This window comes from Notechis scutatus, chromosome 14, assembly GCF_049901735.1.
Source record: "Notechis scutatus isolate UNSWTSFEM ecotype Mainland chromosome 14, rNotScu1.2, whole genome shotgun sequence".
NCBI classification, from domain to species: Eukaryota; Metazoa; Chordata; class Lepidosauria; order Squamata; family Elapidae; genus Notechis; species Notechis scutatus.
The window spans coordinates 1,695,963-1,720,467 of NC_142022.1; the positions used below are offsets into that span (position 1 = coordinate 1,695,963).

Consider the following 24,505-nt stretch of genomic DNA (forward strand, 5'->3'; position numbering starts at 1 on the left):
CAAAACTGGATGCGATAATCCAAGTGCGACATTATAAAGCAGCATTAATAGCGTTGGTTGGACTTCACGTATGAATTTGGCCCTTTTCGTTGAAGGAGGATAACGCTTAGATGAGTGATGGCGAACCTTTTAGTACCGAGTGCCCAAATTGGAATGTGCATGCATGTCCATGCATGTGCACGTGTCAGAAAACTGAAGATCAGCTGGCCACATGTCTGGGTTTTGGCCATTGGGGGGGCCGTTTTCAGGCCATTTGGCTGTATTTTGGCTGTATTTGGAGCCGGTTTTGGCCATTTTCGGGTGGTTTTTTTTCAGACTGTTTTTCACCTGAAGATGGCCTGAAAAACAGTCTGTTTTTTGGCTGTTTTGGGAGCCGTTTTTGGCCATTTTCATGCTGTTTTTCAGGCTAAAAATGGCCTGAAAAACAGCCTGAAAACGCTGGGAAAATTCCCTGAAAACGGCACAGAAAATGGCCTGTATTTGGAGACCAACTGGCTGGCATGCATGTTGCATACCAGAGCGTGTGTGCCCACTGAGAGGGCTCTGTGTGCCACCTTTGGCACACGTGCCACAGGTTTAAAGGTTTAAGCCCGCCACCACGGGTTTTAAACAATCCAAAGTAGGGTTCTCCTGCTTGGGTTGGAGTAGATGACCTACAAGGTCCCTTCCAACTCTGTTATTCCCTTGTTAGTCTTACACTGGGATAAAAATCCAGAGTCGGTTTCAGGGCCAGCAGATGAATTTCTAGATTTGGCTTTGCTGACCTCAAATTCACACTTGATGTCTCTCCTGCTCCCGCTGCCCCCTCCCCCCTCCAACTTTCTTTGCTGCCGCTCCTGTTTTCAGGAGCTGGCAAGCACAGGAAATTGTGAATTTGGGGAGGGTGTGTGTGTGTTGTTGTGCAGCAGCACAGTAGCTGCATCCTCTGCCTCCTTTCCGCTTTCTCATCTCGCCACGGGGATCTCATTTCACCAGTCGCTTCCTTCCTTATTGCTGGTTTCGCAGACCGGTTGAGACACGAAGTTAGTTTTCTTTGCCTTCCAGCAAACTTGAGGAGGGGGGGGGGGGCTGTGCTGGCAGACGGGCACACATTTACCGGAAATGCCGTGACTCTTATTTATGGTTTTTGGGGAAGAAAAACCAGAATGGTTTTATTTATTTATTTGTCAGAAGCTTACAATATAACAGAAACAAGAATAAACATAAGTTTAAATACATGAAATAGGAACTGATAATGGGGGACAATAGGACAGGGACAGTAGGCGCCATGACGTGCTTATGCACTTATCCCTTGCAGACCTCTTAGGAATGGGGTGAGGTCAATAGAGGTTAGTTTGAGGGTATTCATGAGGACTAGCGGCTTTCCTAGTCTTTTTGTTTTTTTAATTTTATTTTTTTTATAAATTATATATTTTATTGGACAAAACAATTGGATACGGTGAAGTCGGTTTGACATGGTTTTGGGTCAATATCGCATATATATATTTCCTATAAACAATTATTCAGCTATATACATTTGTTGTTTCATGTATTACATTTCCAACATCATTCGTCTTCTTTTCATCTCATCCAACCACATGCTCTTTCAGCAACTTCTTTCCCAACTTAAGACCTTCCTCTCTGCGGCTTTCCTAGTTTTTAATGTGTTTGTGCTAAATGGAGGCGCTGCCCAGGTCACCGATTCTTTCCTTTCTTTTTTGGCCCTAAATATATATCCCCCCCACACACACACACACACCTGCTTGGGCAGCAAAAGTCAAGGTGAGATGAGTGGCGTATAACTCTACCCATTAAAATAATAAAAGTAAAATTAAAAAATTCCCCCTCCAGCTGCCTCCATCTCACCCACTTTCTCCCTTCCTGAAAATTCCTTCTTAACAGGAGCAGCATTTTGTATGGGTGGTCATCGCGTACGACCACCATGAAGTCCAACATTTCTGTTACTAAGCGAGACCGTGGTTCACTGAAGTGTTTGGCTTTTTTTGCCTCGTTTTATCACCTCTCCGGCTGCCGTTGTAAAGCGAATCACTAAGTCACATGGTTGTTAAGTGGATCTGGCTTCCCCGTTGACTTTGTCAGAAGGTCGCAAAAGGGGACGCTGCAACCATCATAAATTAGGAACCAGTTTGCCCAGCATTTTCATCCCCTGACCCGCGGGGATGCCGCAAATGGTTATTAAGGGCGCAAAAACAGTAACAAGGCACTTTCCCATACTTCGGTCACTAAACGAATGGTTTTAACTATCTGTATCTATCTGTATTATGGGCGGGTGGATCGGGGAGGGGAGACGATCAGGAAAGGATGCACTGCAGACCAGTGGGGCTCTCTTTCTGCACATGCTCTAAGGTCCTGTGATTTATTTCTGTTTTTTAAAAAGAGGAATTTGGAAAAAGTGTAAAGAAGAGCAACTAAGAGGCTAAAACATACGACGAACGGCTGCAGGATTTGCGTTTAGCTAGTCTAGAGAAAAGAAGGACTATGGGGGGACATGATAGCAGCCTTCCAGTATTTGAGGGGCTGCCCCAAAGAAGAAGAGGGGGGTCAAATTATTCTCCAAAGCACCAGAAGGCAGGACAAGAAGCAACGGATGGAAAATAATCCAGGAGAGAAGCAACCTGGAATTAAGGAGAAATTTCCTGACAGTGAGAACAATTAACCAGTGGAATTGCTTGCCTCCAGAAGTTGTGGGTGTTTTATCACTAGAGGTTTTTAAGAAGAGACTGGACAGCCACCTGTCTGAAATTGTATAGGGTCTCCTGCTTGGGCAGGGGGTTGGACTAGATGACCTCCAAGGTCCCTTCCAACTCTGTTATTCTATATTCAATGAAACAGAAGTTGCCTTCAGAAGTTGTGGGAGCTTCATCCCTGGAGGCCTTCAAGAAGAGTGTCAGAAATGGTATAGAGTTTTCTGCTTGGGCGGGGGGTGGGGTTGGACTAGATGACCTCCAAGATCCCTTCCAACTCTGTTATTCTATATTCAATGGAACAGAAGTTGCCTTCAGAAGTTGTGGGAGCTTCATCCCTGCAGGGCATTCAAGAAGAGTGTCAGAGATGGTGTAGAGTCTCCTGCTTGGGCAGGGAGTGTGTGTGGACTAGATGACCTCCAAGGTCCCACCCTACTCTGTTCATCGGTTAAAAGAGTTGGTGAGTGGAGTGTTGTTCTTCTTCTCAAGGCCTTTTTTGTGGCTCGGGAAGATTTTTTTTTTCTTCCAAGAGGGAAGAACAAACAGCGCAGCCCAGCAACCTCTGGGAACAATGCCCTGCTTACATGGGAGGGGGGGATTTAATGGAGGGGGGGGTCCCTCTTGGCTTCCTCCAACTTGTTTCCTGCCAGTTTTTTTTTCTTCCTTCCCCTGGCTTCCTCCGTCTGAGGGCCCGGCGGGGAAGGGAAATTCGAAGAGCAGCTGGGGAAAAGGTGCACGGAGAAACCCTTGTGGCCGACGAGGTCCACCCTCTACCCTGGCTCGGCAGAACAATAGGCCGATTCTCCAGCCGGCCGCAGACACAATGGAGTGTCCAGTGAGGCCGCCTCCCCACGAAATGTCTGCCTTGCCTACGGATGGTGGGAACGGAGCCCAACCAACCTCTCTGGGTAGAGAAGCAACGTGGAATTTCCTGAGAGGGTGGACAATTAACCCATGGAACAGCCTGCCACCAGAAGCGTTCCATCGCTGGAAGCTTTAGTGACCGGTGAAAGTCACAACGGCACTGAAAAAAAAGTGACTTACGATCATTTTTTCTGTTTACGACCTTTGCAAACATTCCCATGATCAGAATTCAGAAAGCTTGGCAACGGACTCGTATTTATGACGGTTGCAGTGTCCCGGAGTTACGTGATCCCCTTTTGCAACGTTCTGATGAGCGACGTCAATGGGGAAGCCAGATTCACTTAACAACCATGTCGCTAACTTAACAACCGCAGTGATTCACTTAACAACTGTAGCAAGGAGGGTCGTAAAAATGAGGCAGAACTCCATTAAACGACTCGGTTAACAACAGGAATGTGGGGCACCCTTATGGTCATAAGTCGAGGACTGCCTGTATTGGAGCGGCCACTTCCAGATCCAGAAAGAGATGGGTGTTTTATTTGGCTGTTAATTGTTTTGTTATTAATTTATTTTATAGATGACAGGCTAACAACTTGGAAGTAGATTTAGAAGTTTAATACTTTGAAATTCTTTCGGTCTGTTTTCGCAAGGGCTGGGAAACCAACATTGCTGTAACAAGTATACTAATCAGTATTCAACTAGGGTGAACATAGGGTGTGTATGTGTTAGAATAGAATTCTTTATTGGCCAAGTGTGGTTGGACACACAAGGAATTTGTCTTGGTACAAATGCTCTCAGTGTACATAAAAGAAAAGAGACATTCGTCAAGAGTTAAGAATAGAATAGAATAGAATAGAATAGAATAGAATAGAATAGAATAGAATAGAATAGAATAGAATAAATATTGGAAAGAATAGAATAGAATAGAATAGAATAGAATAGAATAGAATATTGAATAGAATAGAATAGAATAGAATAGAATAGAATAGAATAGAATAGAATAGAATAGAATAGAATAGAATAGAATAGAATAGAATAGAATAGAATAGAATAGAATAGAATTCTGTATTGGCCAAGTGTGATTGGACACACAAGGAATTTGTCTTGGTGTAAATACGCTCAGCGTACATAAAAGAAAAGAGACATCCGTCAAGAGTCAAGAATCATCAGGTACAACACTTAATAATAGTCATAGGGTACAATAAGCAATCAAATCATACAAAGAAACAGTCAGTATAAATCGTAAGGATACAAGTGACAGTCACAAGTGGGAGGGGATGGGCGATAAGGAGTGATGAGAAGATTAATAGTAATAGTAGTGCAGACTTTGTAAATAGTTGGACAGTATTGAGGGAATTATTTGTTTAGCAGAGTGATGGCGTTTGGGGGAAAAACTCTCCTTGTGTCTAGTTGTTCTGGTTTGCAGGGCTCTATAGCCTCGTTTTGAGGGAAGGAGTTGAAACAGTTTCTGTCCGGGGTGTGAGGGGTCTGTAGGTATTTTCACAGCCCTCTTTTTGACTCAGGGTGCAGTATACTGGTCCTCGATTGAAGGCAGGTTGGTAGCCATTGTTTTTTCTGCAGCCCTAATCACTCTCTGTGACACAGTCTGTGTCTGTCCTGTTGGGTTGCAGAACCGAACCAGACAGTTATAGAGGTGCAGATGACAGACTCCATCATTCCTCTGTAGAATTTGTTTAATCCTTTTGTTTTGTTAACGTCATTTTTTGTTGTTGCTTTAAATCTTTCGGTGCTTTCTATTTGAACCTCCTTTCCATAAACTAAAAATTTTCTGAGAAATACTGGAGAGATTTTAGCTTCGGTATATAGGATCTCCTGCCAGATCTCTAAGCACCTTCCCATTTCTGTATTCAGCTGAAACGCCAATTTAAGTTGGAGATTGGGACGGCTCCTGCCATCTTGTGTGCCAAGAAAGAGAAGGAAGCTTGGCATGGTGTCTAAACTAGCTAACTTGGGGAAACCTTTTCAGCCGCGAAGAATTGCTACCAAGGGTGGCTTCCCCCGGGGAATTAATTGCAGTTGAGTGAAGCCGGGCCAAAATGGAAGAAAAACAAGGAGAAATCAGAGCTGGGCTTGGAGCCATTTTTGAAAGGGAAACAGAAAGAATACCAAGGTTGCATTCACACAATCACGAACCAGTTTGGCCAAAGACATGAGGGCTGAAAACAAACTGCAGTGGGTTTGAACCTGGGTTATTATTTCACAAACTTTAGCTAACTTTAGCTAGCTTGTTTTCCTATACAGGTTTTCCTCGACTTTACAACAGTTCATTTAGTGGCCAAAGTGACTACAGAGTTGAAAAAAAGAGAGTTTTTCACAATTACAACCGTTGTAACATTTCCCTCCTGTGGTTACATGATCCAAATTCAGACGCTTGGGGACTGACTCATTTACGACGGTTGCAGGGTCACGGGATCACCTTCTGACAAGCAAACTCAATGGGGAAAAGATTCATATTCACTTAACAACCGAGTTTCAGTGATCCACTTGATGACGGTGGCCAGGGACGTCGTAAAATGGGGCCACGCTCCCTTTACAAATGTTTCAAGTCCCTGACAGAAATAACAACTGTTCATTCGGGGGGCAGGGCGAAAAAATTTCTTATGCTTTTTTTCACTTTTTCACCTTGCAGCCCCTGGGGGTCAAATATCGTTTTTGTCAATGGTTATGTCTTCTTTTTTGACAAGTAATGGGGAGCACTGTGAAAAAATGACTTATGTGAGACAAACGTTGTTGTTTACACCAGTAAAACGATATGTGCTGTAAATGTTTATTCCAGTAGATTTTGCATAGTAACAGTCCATATATCATACTCCAGTCCGTCGGGATTATCAGTCGATCAAAAAAGGTCCGACTTCTATCAGGCAACATATGCTTCACGTATATACGATGGTCACCATGTCACGTACCCCCAAGGGTCTGTGCGATCTTTCCCCCCCCAAAATTACATGTTTTACATAAAGTGACTAATCCGTTTTTCCCAAACTATTAGGTAACTATGTTTTGGGAAGCCAGATTCACTTAAGAACCGTGTCACTAATTTAAGAAGTGCCCCGATTCCCTTAACAAATATCTCGCTGAGCAACTGAAGTTTGGGGCTCAAATTGTGGTCATAAGTCGAGGACTACCTATTGTTGTGTCCTGACAGCGGACATTGAGGAGGTTGCAGAGGAACATGGGCCATTCCTGGAGTCTGGGGAAGTCTCTGACGAGAGCTCTGCGTTGCAGAGATGCGGCCAGGGCCATCCGACAATTAGCTGCCTTTGGAGTCGGAGATCAGTGGGGAAGAAGAACAGCTGGAGCCTGTTCCCATTGTGTGCATGCACAGAGTTGCCAGATGAAGGGAACAGTTAAGGAACAAGGGTCGACTTGGGAGTAAAGGCTCAGGTGGATGGTGAATGGCCCCTCCCATAGGGAACAAAGAGGAGTGAAATGGGAGGGGTGTTTGCTGGAGACAATTAGTTCAATTAATTAAGGTGAAGATCTGTTCCTGACTTCTTGCCAAGTAATTTCTGCTACAGCGTGGCGTTTGGAAGCTATTGGCCTGGCAACTCTCCAAGCCTGATAAAGGTCTGTGATTGTGAAATCTCATGAAAAGACTTTGCTGGAGAGGAATTTACTTTAACGTGAATAAAAGGGGTTTTATCGGGATGAGGAATCTGCTTCATGACCTTGGGGAGCCTAGGTCAGAGCACATATACAGGGAAGAGTTTCCAGAACCAGCTGTTTTTTTAAAAAGAGCACAGCTTGCTTCTTTCGGGAGTTGTCTGAAAGCTTTCTCTTTTCCCCCCCCTCCTTCTACAGTTCTGCTGAGCGAATACGTGGACGATGGCGAAGTCAGCGGGAAAACCTTAAAGATCACCGATTTCGGCCTGGCCAGGGAATGGCACAAAACCACTAAAATGAGCGCAGCCGGGACTTACGCTTGGATGGCGCCGGAGGTCATCAAAAATTCCACTTTTTCCCGGGGTAGCGACGTCTGGAGGTAAGGAGGGAGAGAAAGAAGGAAGTTTCTCCAGGTGGACGGAGGACTGGAGGTTCAAAGCCTGTTTGGCCCTTTGACCCTGTGTGGAAACTGATGGGCAGCTTGCCAGGAAAGAAAAAAAAAGAGTTATTTAAATGCGTGAATAGCAATAGCTCTTGGACTTAAACAGGTAATTCTCAACTTCGTTTAGTGACAGTTCGAAGTTACAACGGCACTAAAAAAAAATGTAACCTAGGATCCTTTTTTCACAGTTTTGCAGCAACCCTACGATCACATGTTCAACATTCAGACACTTGGCAGCTGGTTCATATTTATGACGGTCGCAGTGTCCCAGGGGGTCATGTGATCCCCTTTTGCGACCTTCTGACAAGCAAAGTCAATAGGGGAGCCAGATTCACTTAACAACCGTTTGACTAACTTATCAACTGCACCAATTCACGGTCACAATGGTGGCCAGAAATGTCTCCCTTAGGAACAAAAATTGTAGTCGTAAGTCGAGGACTTACCTGTATACTGCTCATAGTGCCACAGAGTGTCACAGAGTCAGCCTTTTGCCTCCAACAATCTGGGTCCTCATTTTACCCACCTCGGAAGGACAGAAGGATGAATCAATCTTGAGCTGGTCAAGATCGATCTCCTGACTGTGGGCAGAGTTTGCTTGCAATTCTGCATTCTAGCTGGAAGGGAAGGGAAGGGAAGGGAAGGGAAGGGAAGGGAAGGGAAGGGAAGGAAGGGAAGGGAAGGGAAGGGAGGAAGGAAGGAAGGAAGGAAGGAAGGAAGGAAGGAAGGAAAGTAGCAATAGCCCTTAAACTTATAAACCGCTTCACAGTGCTTTCCAGCCCTCTCTAAGCGGTTTGCAGAGTCAGCCTCTTGCCTCCAACAATCTGGGTCCTCATTTTACCAACCTTGGAAGGACGGAAAGCTGAGTCAACCTTGAGCTGGTCAGGATCGAATTGCTGGCATTTGGCAGAATTAGCCTGCAATAGTACATTCTAACAGGAAGGAAGGAAGGAAGGAAGGAAGGAAGGAAGGAAGGAAGGAAGGAAGGAAGGAAGGAAGGAAGGAAGGGAAGGAAGGAAGGAAGGAAGGAAGGTAGCAATAGCCTTAACTTATAAACCGCTTCACTGTGCTTTCCAGCCCTCCCTAAGCGGTTTGCAGAGTCAGCATATTGCCCCCAACAATCTGGGTCCTCATTTTACCCACCTCAGAAGGACGGAAGGCTGAGTCAATCTTGAGCCTGGTGAGACTCGAACTGACGAACCCATCAGGTAGACGACTAATGGGGGTTATTCCTCAACTTACAACTTTTTATTAAATGATCTTTTGAAGTTTGGCCCCATTGCTGGAGGCTTTTCAGAAGAGACTGGACAGCCACTTGTCTGAAATGGGTCTCCTGCTCGAGCAAGGGGCTGGACTAGAAGACCTCCAAGGTCCCAACCAAATAAACGGTTGTAAGTTGAGAACCACCTGTAACCTTTTCCGTTTCTTCTTCTTCTTCCAGTTATGGGGTGCTCCTGTGGGAACTGCTCACCGGCGAAGTTCCATACCGGGGAATTGACGGGCTGGCTGTGGCTTATGGGGTTGCCGTCAACAAACTCACCCTCCCGATACCATCCACGTGCCCGGAACCCTTTGTACGTTTAATGACGGGTAAGAAAAAGAAATATCTCAAGAGGCCAGATTGGGGATTTTGAGCAGAGCTCAGATAGTTTGGAACAAAAAGTCTCTTTTAAAATGTTTCCCTTCTCTTTGTCAACCCGTAAAACATTCCTATGCCTGTTTTGGTAGTTGCCATAAAAATAAAAAAGGGGGAGGAAGGAAATCTGGAAGAGCAATGGAGCAGTTTGGAAGCGGAAGTACATTCCAACTCTTATCTTTAAAAGGTTGTAGCTAAACTACCAGAGCTTTTGCTTGCGAATATATTTAATTGGAGAATGTGATTGATAACACCCAGACTGTGAACGTGTTCATTTGGAGGATGTGATTTATGACACACCCAGGGAGGAGGAGGGGGGGAAACAGGGTCACAGGCGACTGTAAATGATGTATGCCGGAGTTGGCTTCACACAGGGCAGGGCCAGTATGTCGCGTCTAATAAATCCTTTGAAGTTTGAAGTTGAAGTTTGGCTCGAGAATCATGATTTAATTAATCATGATGAATAGAATAGAATAGAATAGAATAGAATAGAATAGAATAGAATAGAATAGAATAGAATAGAATAGAATAGAATAAATATTGGAAGGAATAGAATAGAATAGAATAGAATAGAATAGAATAGAATAGAATAGAATAGAATAGAATGCAATTCTTTATTGGCCAAGTGTGGTTGGACACACAAGGAATTTCTCTTGGTGCAAATGCTCTCAGTGTAGATAAAAGAAAAGAGACATTCGTCAAGAATCATCAGGTGCAACACTTAATAATAGTCATAGGGGACAATAAGCAATCAAATCGTACAAGGAAACAGTCAATAAAAATCGTTAGGATGCAAGTGACAAAGTCACAAGTGGGAGGGGAGGGGCGATAAGGAGTGATAAGGGCGATTGCTGGAATCCTGACACTCTTCTGTTAACCTACTGGAAATCTAGGCTGTCAGCACTGTTCCCAGTACAGATAGGTCCTCTAATTACGACCGTTCATTTAGTGACAGTTCAAATTTATAATGGCGCTGGAAAATGTGACTTGAGACTGTTTTTCACCGTTACGACCTTTGCAGCATCCCCAGGGGTCATGTGATTTATGTTCATGATGGTTGCAATATCCCAGAGTGATTTGATCCCCATTTGCGGCTTTCTGACGAGCAAAGCCAATGGGGAAGCCGGATTCACTTAGCAACGTATCAGCACAGTTTCTTAGGGCTCAGCTTTCTCTTCTCTGACTGTTCCTCTCTTTGCCTCGCCAACTCTTTCCCGTGTACCTGACACACTCTGAACCCTTTCCATAGATCTAGATTCTGTTCCCCTGTTGTGGCCCACCGGTGGCTAGCGGAGCTGGCAGCCAAGTCGGAGAGTGAGAAGGCTGGGGAGGAACATGGGCCAGTCCTGGAGGCTGAGTAAGGCTCAGGCAAGGGCTTTGCATCAGAGGCAGAAATGGGGCCAGGGCAGGCTGGCAGTCATCCGCTGCATTCGGGCTTGGACAGCAGTGAGGCGGAGGAGCTTCGGGAGCCCGTTCCCAGTCTGCGCATGTGCAGAGCTGCCAAAAGGAACGAACAATTACGAACTAAGGGTCGACGTGGGAGTAAGGCCACAGGTGAATGGTGAAGGAGCAAAAGGGGAAGGGGCTTTTGCAGGAAACAACTTGTTCCTTGCAGCAGTGTGAAGATCTCTGTGCCGAGCCCTTCCTTGTCAGCACTGCGTTTGGAAATATTTCCTTGGCAGCTCTACAGGCTAGATAAGGCCTGTGTTCCTCATTAGACCCTCGAAAGACTGTTTGCCAGGCCTTTGGCTGAAGGTGGATGCAAGAAATTCACCTTCGTTTAATAAAAGGGGTTTTGCCAGGACAAAGAGTCTCCTTAGTGCTTCTTGGGGGAAGCCTAGATCAGAACAGGACCCTCCCTTTACAGCCTAAGAAACTAGGGAAGGTCCCATTTGAGCCTCTTTTTACATCCATTGTGCAGCTGAGGGCTATGCTGTCTTTTATCTGCCTGTTCCCTTGGCAGCATCTCTTTGCCCCGTCTGCCAAGGTCTTTCCCACATACCATACCCGCCATCTCCTTTACCAACTGAGAAACTAGGAAGAGTCTGTTCTGAGCCTCTCGTCCTACCTATTACACAGCCGAGCATTATACTGCCTCTTACCTGACCATTCCTGGGCAGTATCTTTTTGCTCCCTCTCCCAAGGTCTTCCCCACATACCATTATAGTCATCTCCTTTACAGCCTGGGAAACTAGGGAGGGTCTCTTCCGAGCCTCTTGCCCTGTCTGCTCTCTCATCCGACCATTACTGTGCAGGTCTCTTCACTCTGTCTCCCAAGGTCTTCCCACATACTTGCTCATACTCTCTCCATAGATCTATATTCTCCCCACCCTTTTACAGCCTGAGAAACTAGGGAGGGTCCCTTCTGAGCTTCTTTCTCCATCCAGTGTGCAGTTGAGGGCTATGCTGCCTTTATCTGACTGTTCTCTTTGCCTCATCTCCCAAGGTCTTCCCCACACGCTATTCCAACAGTTGCCTTCTTCCTCTTCTCTCCTCGAATCGTTCAACGGCCAGTGGTGGGACTTAAATGTTTTTACTACTGGTTCTGGGGGTGTGGCTTGGTGGGCATGGCGGGGAAGGTGACTGCAAAATCCCCCTTCCCTCCCCACCCCACTAACCTGCTTTCCAGCTCCGTTCTCCTGTGCAGGGCAACCAAAGGAGACCCAGCTGATCAACTGGGACTTGGGAGGTGGAGAATAGATGGGGTGGGATTTGCTGGTTCTCCGAACTACTCAAAATTTCCACTACGGGTTCTCCAGAACCGGTCAGAACCGGCTGAAGACCACTTCTGCTTCAACCTGTCTCCGAAGGAGAACACGGTCCCTGCCTTTACGCACCGCTCCAAGATGGCGTTCGTTAGCAGACCGGCCCGGCACCTTGACGTTGCACAGTCTCCAAGGGGCGGCTGATTCTCAACTCCGTTATTTGACTCCTTTCCCTTTTATTTTCCCGCCGCCGCCGCCGCCGCCTCCTGCCAGAGTGCTGGCAGCAGGACCCCCACGCACGCCCCAGCTTTGCCTCCATCCTCGATCAGCTGACAGTCCTCGAAAGACAGGTGCTCCACGACCTGCCACAAGAGTCCTTCCATTCCATGCAGGACGACTGGAAAGTGGAGATCCAGGATATGTTTGACGAGCTGCGTGCAAAAGAGAAGGTGAGAATCTCAGGGGAAAGGCTGGGGAATGGGGTGGTGTGAGTGTGTCCCCTTTCCGAACAGCAGCGGGTTGGACTAGACAACCTCCAGGGTCCCTTCCAACTCTGTTATTTGTTTAACTGCAGTTAAACGAATAACAAGAGCTGGAGGGGACCCTGGAGGTCTTGTAGTCCAACTCGCTGCTCAAGGCAGGACACCCTAATGCAGGTAGTCCTTGACTTATGACAGTTCGTTTAGTGACCGTTCCAAAGTAAGCGGTAGTGAAAAAAGTGACTTATGACTGTTTTTCACACTTATGACCGTTGCAGCATCCCCGTGGTCAGGTGATCAAAACTCACACATTTGGCAACTGACTCGTATTTATGAAAGTTGCAGTGTCCCAGGGTCATACGATCAGCTTTTGACAAGCGAAGTTAATGGGGTAGCTGGATTCATTTAACAACCGTGTTTCAAATTTAACGACTGCAATGATTGACTTAACAACTGTGGAAGGAAGGTCAGAAAACGGGGCAAAACTCACTTAACAACTGTATCGTTTAGCAACAGAAATGTGGGGCTCCATTGAGGTCTGCCTATCTAGGAAATCAAAGATTCTTTTTGTGGTTTTCTAGAAAACGCAATGTCTTGCTTAGCAACATAATTTTGGGGCTCAATTGTGGTCATAAGTTGAAGACTACCTGTGCCATTCCGGACAGGTGGCCGTCCAGTCTCTTCTTAAAAACCTCCCGTGATGGAGCATCCACAACCTCTGGTGGCAAGTCGTTCCACAGGTTAATTGTTTCTCACTGTGAGGAAGTTTCTCCTTAATTCCGAGTTGCTTCTCTCCTTGATTAGTTTCCACCTGTTGCTTCTTGTCCTGCCTTCAGTTCTGGGGCACAGATATAAAATGTGGATTGATTGATTGATTAATTGTTCTGTTTTCTATGGCCACCCACCTCAGCCTTGGACTCTGGGTGGTGTACGTCCCAAAACATAAAAACAAATTAAAAATAATTAAAATACAGGGAGGCCTTGAGTTACATCCAGTCGCTTCATAACAATTCAAAGTTACAACAGATCCTGAAAACGGCACCTAACAATCCTGATTGTCCGGGATCCGTTTCTCTGCCCAGGAGCTGCTGAGCCGGGAGGAAGAGCTGAAGCAGGCGGCCCTGAAGCAGAAGTCCCAGGAGGAATTCCTCCGCCAGCGAGAACACGAACTGGCCCAGTGGGAGCTGGAGGTCTTTGAGCGCGAACTCAGCCTCCTGATCCAGCAGATGAACCGCGACCGGCCGCACGTCAAGAAGCGCAAGGGAACCTTCAAGCGCAACAAGCTCCGAGGGAGGGACAGCGAGCGCATCAGCATGCCGCTCGGTAGGAAGGCCGGGTGCAGGAAAGCCCGCCTGGTGGTGGCGGTGGGGAGGTTTGGTTTTGCGAAAGACGGCCCTGGTATTTGTTGAGGGTTGCCATGGCAACGGACCAGCGTTCTCGGGGATTCTGGGAAATAAATATAGGGCACATGGGAAACCAGGGAAATAAATGTGGTGCCCTCAGGGATTCTGGGAAATAAATGTGCCCTCAGGGATTCTGGGAAATAAATGTGGTGCCTCGAGGATTCTGGGAAATAAATGTGCCCTCAGGGATTCTGGGAAATAAATGTGGTGCCCTCAGGGATTCTGGGAAATAAATGTAGTGCCTCGAGGATTCTGGGAAATAAATGTAGTGCCTCGAGGATTCTGGGAAATAAATGTGGTGCCTCGAGGATTCTGGGAAATAAATGTGGTGCCTTGAGGATTATGGGAAATAGAGACCATGTTTGATCTGGGAGCAATTAAAAATGGCTCCCTCTCCAAATTCATTGGCTCCTTCTAGAACAATCTTGTATTTTATGGTAGTACTAACCCCAAACTTCATCATGTCGTTCACATTGGAAGAAAAAATACAATCGATCCCAAAACAGAGTTCAATAAAACCAGCCAAAATGCTCCAAGACCCCTGTGGGGGTGGGGGTGGAATAGGCAGAATTTCTTTTTCTTTCTGACCTACTTAAATATTTTTTTACACCAGGGGTCTCTTACCGTGGCAACTAGGACTTGTGGACTTCAACTCCCAGAATTCCCCAGTCGGCAAGTTAGAGATCCCTATTTTATACCATTTAAACTTTTATAAATTGTTCTGTTCACCTCATTTTAATCGGGTTCACCTCGTTTTAATTGGGTTTAAAAAAACATTTCATTTCTTTTAAAAAAAAACCGAGAAAATCCCCAACCAGGGTTAACTCACAGCTTGACGAGTGCAGAAAACGGCTAGGTTTGACTCCATCAGCTTCAAGGTGGTTTTCATGGTTATTTTCCTCTCCTTTTCTTCTCTCAGATTTTAAGCATCGCATCACGGTTCAAGCATCTCCAGGGCTGGATAAAAGGAAGGACGTCTTTGACGCAGGAGCCGGTGGCTCTCCCACGTTCCCACGATTTCGCGCTATCCAGTGTGAGTGCGGCGCGGACAAATCCCCGCAAAACACATTCTCAACAAGCTTAGATGCCGATAGAGGAAGTCCTCAACTTATGACGATCGGATCACGTCTCTGCAAGGGTGCTGCGATGGACTGAAGTTTGAGGACTGGCTGCACGTCACTTTTTTTTCAGTGCCGTCATAAATTTGAACGGTTGCTAAATGTGGGGTGGTCTCCGAGCTTGGTGGTTTTTATTGCAGGTGTTTTATTACCCTACTAGGTAACCTCGTTGGTCCTAGAAGTGAGTGAGGTTTGGAGCATTAATTTAGCAACTGATAGAATACTTGTAGCTCAGGGGGTCTTTTGGTGTTCTCTGAGCTGGATTGTTTTCTTACAGAGTTGTTGTTCTTGTTCTTCTTCTTCTTCTTCTTCTTCTTCTTCTTCTTCTTCTTTTCTTCTTCTCCTCCTCCCCCCCCTCTTCTTCTCCTTCTCCTCCTCCTCTTCTTCTTCTTCTTCTCCTCCTCCTCCTCACCCCCTCCCCCTCCCCTTCTTCTTCTTCTTCTTCTTCTTCTTCTTCTTCTTCTTCTTCTTCTTCTTCTTCTTCTTCTTCTTTTCTCCTCCTCCTCCTCCTCCTCTTCTTCTCCTCCTCCCCCTCCCCCTCCTCTCCTTCTCCTTCTCCTCCTCCTCCTCCTCCTCCTCCTCTTCTTCTTCTTCTCCTCCTCCTCCCCCTCCCTTCTTCTTCTTCTTCTTCTTCTTCTTCTTCTTCTTCTTCTTCTTCTTCTCCTCCTCCTCCTCCTCCCCTCCTCTTCTCCTCCTCCTCCTCCTCCTCCTCCTCTTCTTCTTCTTCTCCTCCCCCCCTCCTCCTCCTCCTCTTCTTCTTCTCCTCCTCCTCCCCCTCCTCCTCCTCTCCTCCTCCTCCTCTTCTTCTTCTCCTCCTCCTCCTCTTCTCCTCCTCCTCCTCCTCCTCCCCCTCTTCTTCTTCTTCTTCTTTTCTTCTTCTTCTTTTTCTTCTTCTTCTTCTCCTCTTCCTCCTCCTCCTCCTCTCCTCCTCCTCCTCCTCCTCTTCTTCTTCTTCTTCTCCTCCTCCCCTCCTCCTCTTCTCCTCCTCCTCTTCTCCTCCTCCTCCTCCTCTTCTTCTTTCTCCTCCTCCTCCTCCTCCTCCTCCTCCTCCTCCTCCTCCTCCTCCTCCTCCTCCTCCTCCTCCTCCTCCTCCTCCCCTCCCCTCCTCCTCTTCTTCTTCTCCTTCTCCTCCTCCTTTTCAGCTCCTTTTCCTCCAATCCACAAACTCCCCGTCCTTTCTAGCACTGCTGAAGTTACCTTTTTGGGTGATGAAATGTCCAAGAAAACCACCAAGCTCAAAGAGCACCAAGGACCCATAGTGATTCTCCTCCTCCCCATCCTTCCTTCCTTCCTTCCTTCCTTCCTCCTCCTCCCCATCCTCTTTTGCTCTACTCCGCAATCCCCACTGTCTAGCACTGATGATGTTACCCTAGTTGGGTAATAAACCATCTGCAGCAAAATCACCAAGCTCGGAAACCAACTCAGATCCCCACATTTAGCAACTGTTCAAAATGATGAAGGCCCTGGGGGAAAAAGTACCTTGAAGCTGGTCCTCAAACCTAAGACCATTGCAACATCCCTGCAGTCACGTGACTGAAACTCAGGTGCTTGGCCATGGGGCTCACATTTACAACGGTTGTGGGATCCCGCAATCACGGGATCACTATTTAGGATCTTCTCAGCCGGTTATGACATGCGAAGACGACAGCGGGGGAGGCTGGATTTGTATAATTACCCTGGTGACTCACTTAGGGACTGCAGGCAAAAAGATAATAAAATCAGACACGCTCCTGTAAGGACTTATCGTGGCTGGCTGTCAGAATTCCGGCAATTACCCCAAATTAAAATCATGGTCTTGAGCCAAACTTCCAAAACTTCAAAACGATTTATTGGGAGTTAACATGTCCGGCACTGCCTGGGTGTAGCCGACTCTGAGACATATAATTCATTGTCACCCTTGACCCTGGTTTTCCCCCTACCCCCTGGGAGTATCATAATTCATATTCTCCAATGAGGCACATCCATAGCCAAGAGTCATCAATCATGCTCTCCAGTTAGAATGGCAGAAACTTCAGTCACCTAATTACTATATTTGAAAAACTATGTATGGAATGCACTTTCGATTTCCAAGCTGCCGCACTTGCTCTTTCAAACCCCTTTCCCCCCTCCCTTTCTGTTGGCAACTCTAAAATGTCCATAGAAATATTTTATGAGTTGACACTGATTACTACATTGTTTAGCCACAAAAGGTCCAGTCTCAATTGTAATTCGAATATTACTTTTACTTATTAGAGGAGGAGGAGGCCCGAATAGATTCCACTTACACGGCCCAGTTCTGAAGAGCTAAAGGCCCAGTAGTGGGGCATGGCCCTGGGGTTGGGGACCCCTGTTCTAGGCTGATGAAGCATCCACAACTTCTGGTGGCAGGCTGTTCCACTGGTTAATTGTTCTCACTGTCGGGAAATTCCTCCTGAGTTCCAGATTGCTTCTCTCCTTGATGAGTTTCCATCTGTTGTTTCTTGTCCTGCCTTCAGGGGCTTTGAGCCCCTCAAATATTGGAAGACTGGCAGCTGGTTCATACTTATGACCGTTGCTGTGTCCCAAGATCATGTGATTTCAAACCCCCCCCCCCTTTGCAGCCTTCCGACAAGCCAAGTCAGTGGAGAAGCCAGATTCACTTAACAACAGTGTGACTAACTTATCCACTGCAATGATTCACTTAACAACTGTGGCTGGAAAGGTCGTAAAAATGGGGCAAAGCTCCCTTAACCAATGTCTCACTTAGCCGCAGAAATTATCATGCCCCTGATAATCGGAGGGGGAGGCCGAGCAGCTGACAGGGAGCGGGAGTGTGGCTCTGTTGGCTGTGGAGGAAACGGGGGAAGGGCAAAGTCCGGCTGGACAGAGCAGGGGAGAGGTAGAACAAGGGAAAGGGAGTTCAGAGGAAGACCCAGGCCCAGCTCCTCTTCATCCTAGAGCACGCAGGGAGGAACGGAGAAGGGAGCAACGTGAGTTGCATGGCTTATGGGGGAGGAAAGAGCCCTGATTCCCTTTATTAGCTGCAGCTGGGAACACAGTGTTTAAAAAGGCAAGTTGTGTCCGGCAGGCTGTTGGGACCAAATGTGACTTTATCTTGTATCGTGGTGGCTTATCTGTGTTCCTGCTGTCTTCCCAACTGTGTGAGTTTTGCCGTGCTTTCAAGTCTGAAATTCCTGCTCCTGCCAAACTAATTACTTCAGCTTGGTTTGTTTGGACTTTAAGTTACATTTTGGGTTGACCATGTTTTGGACTGAATTTTCTGCAGTCAAAGGCTGTTCTCCAGCCAGAAGGTAACCTGGACATTGGGGGCAAAGTTGGAGATAATAAAGAGACTCTTCTTGCTTATTTGACTGTGTTGCCTTTGTGCCACGCCCCTTTGGGTCATCACAGAAATGTTGGACTCAATTGTGTCATAAGTCGAGAATTACCTGTATTGCAGCAGTCAGAAGTGTACGGTTTGTTTAATTATCCCGTTGTTTGTTTATCCTCCCCACAGTGGAACCGAGTGAGAGCGATCAATCCTGGAACCGACAAGCATCTCGTCGGGGCGATGAGACCTGGAATGGCCATACCAAGAGCCCAGGCTCCCCCAAGATGTCTGAGGGCAGTACGCAAAACGGCAGGTAGAGAGCATCTATCTCACCCTCTTCGCCGTTTGTCGGAGCAATCTCCTTTCTACCAATGAATTAATAGGATTTATGCAGCTCAAATTAGGAAGCGGAATGGGGTGCCCTGTCCCCATTTTGGACATTCCTCCCTACAACAAAATTGGGTGCTATTCGCTTAAGAACCGCTCAGAATTGTGACAGATTTCCCCACAGTCTTGTAATCTGGCTGGTGAATTCTGGAAGTTGAAGTCCATGCATCTTAAAATTGCTGTGGTGAGGAAATCCTGCACACCTAGAGTACTGCATCCAGTTTTGGTCATTGCACTATAAAAAAGACACTGAGACTTTAGAAAGAGTGCAGAGAAGAGCAACCAGGATGATGAGGGGACTGGAGGCGAAAACATACGAAGAACGGTTGCAGGAACTGAGCCTGGCTGGTCTAGGGAAGAGAAGGACCAGGGGAGACAGGATAGCAGTCTTCCAATATTTGAGGGGCTACCATAGAGAGGAGGAAGGAGTCAAGCTATTTTCCAAAGCAAGAGGGAGAGGGAAGGGAGAGAGAGGGAGGGAGGGAGGGAGGGAGGGAGGGAGGGAGGGAGGAAGGAAGGAAGGAAGGAAGGAAGGAAGGAAGGAAGGAAGGAAGGAAGGAAGGAAGAAAGATTCAACCTGGAAATAAGGAGGAATTTTCTGATAGTGGGAACAATCAACCCATGGAACAGAAGTTGCCTTCGAAAGTCGTGGGAGCTTCATCCCTGGAAGTTTTCGAGAAGAGGCTGGACTCCCATCTGTCAGAAACGGTGTAGGGTCTCCTGCTTGGATAGGGGGTTGGACTAGATGACCTACAGGTTCCCTTGCAACTTTGTTAATCTAATCAGAAATAAACAGTACCCCAATTAAGGAACTGCCAACTCAAACAAACAAGTGAATAGCCTAATGAAGGAACCACCAAAAATATTCCCACCAACACTGACAGGACAAGCCACAAGTATACAAAACGAGAGCAAACCCCACTCCCCTTCTAGCACTGATGATGTTACCTAGTTGGGTAATGAAACGCCTGCAAGTTCAGGGACCATCAACAACCCCACAGAACGTTGCTTTTTATCCAAGAAATTCTCCCAACAATGATAAAACATAATTTCTCTCATCCTAGCAAATCCTCCGTGATTTTGTTCCACGTTTAACAAATATGAAGAGACTGGACTTTCCATCTGTCAGAAATGGCGTAGAGTCTCCTGCTTGGCCGGGGGGTTGGACTAGATGACCTACAAGATCCCTTCCAATTCTGTCCATCTGTTAAAAGTTAACAGCTCACAGTGAGCACCAGAATCAAATGGGGAATATAATGAAAATATTGTTGGAGGAGTCAGGGACTCCCACAGACCCACAGTTTCAAAATTGTCACCCAGTCCTTGTGTCTCTCCACGGCAGGAGAAGATCGCGGCCAGAAGAAACAACGTGGTACATAGAACCAGTCGGTTCCCCTGTTCCCTCACAACTCCATTCTCAGCCCAGCCAGAACGGTGAGTCTCTTCTTTTTGATCAGTTTCGTTGCAATTAATGGCAGTCCTCAACTTAACAACTGTGTCAGGATTTCGGCAGTTACTCCAATTAAATCATGAGCCTCGAGCCGCACTCCCAAAACTTGAAAGGATTTATTAGAAGTTAACATGCCAGCATTGCCCTGGGCGTAGCCGACTCTGAGATACGTAATTCACTGTCACCCTTGATCTTGCTTTTCCCCCCAACCCTCTGGGTGTATCATAATTCATATTCTCCAACAAAACACATCCATAGCCAAGAGTCATAAATCATGCTCTCTAATTAGATTTTTTTTCTTGGCGGAAGCTTCAGCCATCTAATCAGTCTTTGAAGAAAATATGAATGGAATGTACTTTCGATTCTACACTGCTGCCTGCTCTTTGAGACTCTCCCCCACTTCTTTCTGTTGACAACTATAAAACGTGTATACAAAATGTTTTATGAGTTGACAAATTGTTTTGGTTAGTGACCGTTCCAAGTTAAAACAGCCCTGAGGGGGGGAAAAATGACTGATGACCATTTTTCACACTTACGACCATTGCAGCATCTCCCCTGGTCACAGGATCGAAATTCGGACGCTTGGCAATGGGTTCATATTTATGACACGGTCACAGCGTCACTTGATTCCCCTTTTGCGACCTTCTGATTAGCCAAGTGAATAGGAAAGCCAAGATTCGCTTAACGACGCTGTTCGTAATTTAACAACTGCAGGGATTCACTTAACAACAATGGCAAGAGAGCTCATAAAACGGGACAGACTCGCTTAACAACTCTCTCTCTTAGCAACAGAAATTTGGGGCTCAACCATCGTAAATCGAGGTCTACCTTATACTTCCTAAACCAAGGGTCTTCAAACTTGGCAAATTTAAGACTTGTGGACTTCAACTCCCAGAATTCCTGAGCTAACATGACTGGAGGAGGAGGAATTCTGGGAGTTGGAAGTCCACAAGTCTTAAAGCTGTCAATTTTGAAGATCTCTGAACAGGTGTTAACCTGTGCAACTACCGTGTTTCTCATATAAGGCCGGGTCTTTTTTTTTTTTTTTGAGCCCCGAAAAAATGGCTAGGCCGTCTTTTCGGGGGTGACTTCCCCCCCCCTTGCATCTTCGGGCGGGTGGGCGGCGACGGCTTGGATGTTGACCTCGGCGTTAGTGGGGCACTTCGTATCAGGGTCAATGCAGGCAGCACCATATCCGGGTGTGCCACAAAAGTACTTCCTAACAGCAAGTCCCCCACCATTCCCCCCCATTTCGCATGTTTTAATATAGGCCTTAATTTGGGGAGAGGGGCTTAATTTCATTTCATGCCTATAAAACATGCTGGGACTTCCTATTGGGGGAGGCCGTATTGTTGGAGAAACAGGGTACAACTCCCAGCAGCCAGTGAGAAGAGAGGGAGGGGAGAGCAGGATTGGCTCCTGGAGGATGGCAATAGGACCCCCTACTTTATTGGGTCTTCCAACTTGACAGCTTTAAGACTTGTGGACTTCAACTCCCAGAATTCCTCCTCTTCCAGTTATGTTAGCTCAGGAATTCTGGGAGTTGAAGTCCACAAGCCTTAAAGCTGTCAAGTTTGAAGACCCTTGGTTTAAGAAGTATAAGGTAGGCCTTGATTTATGAGGTTTGAAGACCCCTGTCCTAAACAGACATATAAAAATGTCCCAATAGTCATTTGTAGTTATTATATCACGAATTAGCTCTATTCCAAGCCAAAAATTAGTGTTAGAACACTAATTAGAAAAGGATAGAACATCTTAATTTTCGTCTTCCCTCCTCTTTATCTTTCCTTTTATGCTGGGCCTTTTTAAAAAAATATATTAACTAACCTAACCTTGTTTGTTTGTTTGTTTTCATTCTGGAAGCCCATCAAGGGAGGTTAAATATTTTCGAATAACTCAAATTGACAATTAAAGGGGACAATTTTTGATTTATTAGAATTACGATGACATCTACTGAATAATGAATGGAATTACAGTATGTGACAAATGTGACAGATAAAAGTAAATATGTATAATGAATATAGAAATGAAACAAGAATTTTAGATAATATTGTAAAACAAGATATGAGGATATTTAAAGAAAAATGAAATAAGTTACGATATGAACTGGAAATGGATAAAATAAGGTGCAATGAATATAAGAATACTTGAGAATATTTAAAGGAAAATGGAAAAAATAACAATATGATATGAAATTGAACATGAAAGATGAATATGTAATTAAGGTCACGTTTGTATTGAAATGTAAAAACCTGGAACCACATCGTTCACCCAAAGAGATGATTTTTTAAAATATACAAATAAAAAAACATTTTTTTTTGTAAAGGGAGGTTAAATATTTTAAGAGAAAGAAACAGACCCCGATCTATAGGCTGATGAGAGGAAACCCAGTCCAACCTGGGTTTAAATTGGAGTTTCATTTAAAGTTACTGCTTATCTTTTTCTTTCCAGGCGACGTTCCTGTCGTCAACTCTGCAGAAACCGAGGAGCCACCACTGGAAAGGCTGAACGGGCCCCGGCTCATCCAGAGAGTTTTACTCCGGGGTTCGGCCTTGCTGGCTTCCCTGGGCTTGGGCCGAGAGTTGCCAGTCCCTTCTCCGGAGGGGCCCATGGAGGGGCCAACTTCAAGGAAGCCATCTCCCCGAAGAGAGCCTACTCCTGCTTTACAGGTGGAGCCCTGCAAGGATGAGGCGGCCACTGATCTCCTCATTGAACTGGACTCGGTGGGGGACAGGACAGCCTTGCCACCTCTCTGGACACAAGAGTCACCCCGGGCGGCACAACTCGCAGAAGGCCGGGCCACTAAGGCTCAAAAGTGGGGTGAGTGGCACCAGTCCAGCCATCTTAAGGCATGTTGGCTGGGGGATTCTGGGAGCTGAAGACCATTCATGTTAAAACACGATGGTTGGGGGATTCTGGGAGCTGAAGTCCACCCATCTTAAAGCAGGCTGGCTGGGGAATTCTGGGAGCTGAAGTCCACCCATCTTAAGGCATGTTGGCTGGGGGATTCTGGGAGTTGAAGACCATTCATGTTAAAACATGATGGCTGGGGGATTCTGGGAGCTGAAGACCATTCATGTTAAAACATGATGGCTGGGGGATTCTGGGAGCTGAAGACCATTCATGTTAAAACACGATGGTTGGGGGATTCTGGGAGCTGAAGTCCACCCATCTTAAGGCATGTTGGCTGGGGAATTCTGGGAGTTAAAGTCCATTCATGTTAAAACACGATGGTTGGGGGATTCTGGGAGCTGAAGTCCACCCATCTTAAAGCATGTTGGCTGGGGGATTCTGGGAGTTGAAGACCATTCATGTTAAAACATGATGGCTGGGGAATTCTGGGAGCTAAAGTCCATTCATGTTAAAACACGATGGTTGGGGGATTCTGGGAGTTGAAGTCCACCCATCTTAAGGCATGTTGGCTGGGGGATTCTGGGAGTTGAAGACCATGTTAAAACATGATGGCTGGGGGATTCTGGGAGCTGAAGTCCACCCATCTTAAAGCATGCTGGCTGGGGAATTCTGGGAGTTAAAGTCCATTCATGTTAAAACACGATGGTTGGGGGATTCTGGGAGTTGAAGTCCACCCAACTTAAAGCATCCTGGCCAGGGGATTCTGGGAGTTGAAGTCCACCTATCTGCAGTTTAGATGCACCCGAATGTCTTCCCTAGAATCAATTGCAGCTTTTCTCTTCCCCTCTTTCTGCAGATGGCGCTTTCCCATCTCCCTCCTCCCCCCCGCAGCCCCCTCGTTCCCCTCGCCCCTCCCTTCACCCAACCCTCATTTCCCGCCCCCGTCCCTCCCCTCTCCGCAGCCGGATCGACCCCTGGAGCTTCGTGTCGTCGGGATCCCGGGCCTCGCCAGCGGTCACCCCGGTCCAGTCGCCCTCCCTGGGTCCACGTCACTTCAAACCACTCACTCCCGAAAGCACCAATCCTTTCGCGGCGCCCGTTTCAGATCCTTTCGCCTGGGGGGACTTTTCGGTGCCCGCCGACCCTTTTCTCGGGACCTCCACACGGGCTGCCCCAGGGACACTCGACCCCGCAGTTTGCTGGACCTCCAGACCACTCCCAACTCCGCCAGACGACTTGCCAGCCTCCTCCTGGTGGGGGGACCTCCTGCCCACGGGGAAACCCGGTCCCCAAATGACCAGGGACGCGCCATTTCTGGAAATACACCTGCCGGGCTTCACGGGACAGGGGCCGTGGCCTGTCGCGTGGCCAAAGATCCGAGGACCACAGACGGCTGTTCTACAGGGAAGGACATTTAAAAAAAAAAAAGACCTTGAACCTCGGTGGTGAAAACTTTGCTGGGGGGAGTCACACAAAGGGAGGAGGGGCTAATTTCCTCCCCAAATCTCCACTATGCAATGAACACTAAGCTGTCGCGGTCAATGTGGATTGCCTTGTGGTGCCCTTTTCCCCAT

The 24,505-nt window shown here is 46.7% G+C and overlaps 1 protein-coding gene across 1 annotated transcript in view; it reads left to right on the forward strand.

Annotated features, from left to right (window-relative positions):
* Positions 1 to 24,354, forward strand: part of MAP3K11 (mitogen-activated protein kinase kinase kinase 11) — a 34,022-nt gene extending 9,668 nt beyond the window's left edge. The window contains 10 exon segments of the mRNA XM_087943686.1: positions 7,371 to 7,551; positions 9,053 to 9,201; positions 12,226 to 12,401; positions 13,514 to 13,754; positions 14,754 to 14,867; positions 18,428 to 18,554; positions 19,971 to 20,062; positions 22,530 to 22,898; positions 23,788 to 24,187; positions 24,189 to 24,354. Of these exon segments, the coding sequence (XP_087799812.1) occupies positions 7,371 to 7,551; positions 9,053 to 9,201; positions 12,226 to 12,401; positions 13,514 to 13,754; positions 14,754 to 14,867; positions 18,428 to 18,554; positions 19,971 to 20,062; positions 22,530 to 22,898; positions 23,788 to 24,187; positions 24,189 to 24,228 (1,889 nt within the window). The 3' untranslated portion in view covers positions 24,229 to 24,354.
* The last annotated feature ends 151 nt before the right edge of the window (positions 24,355 to 24,505 follow it).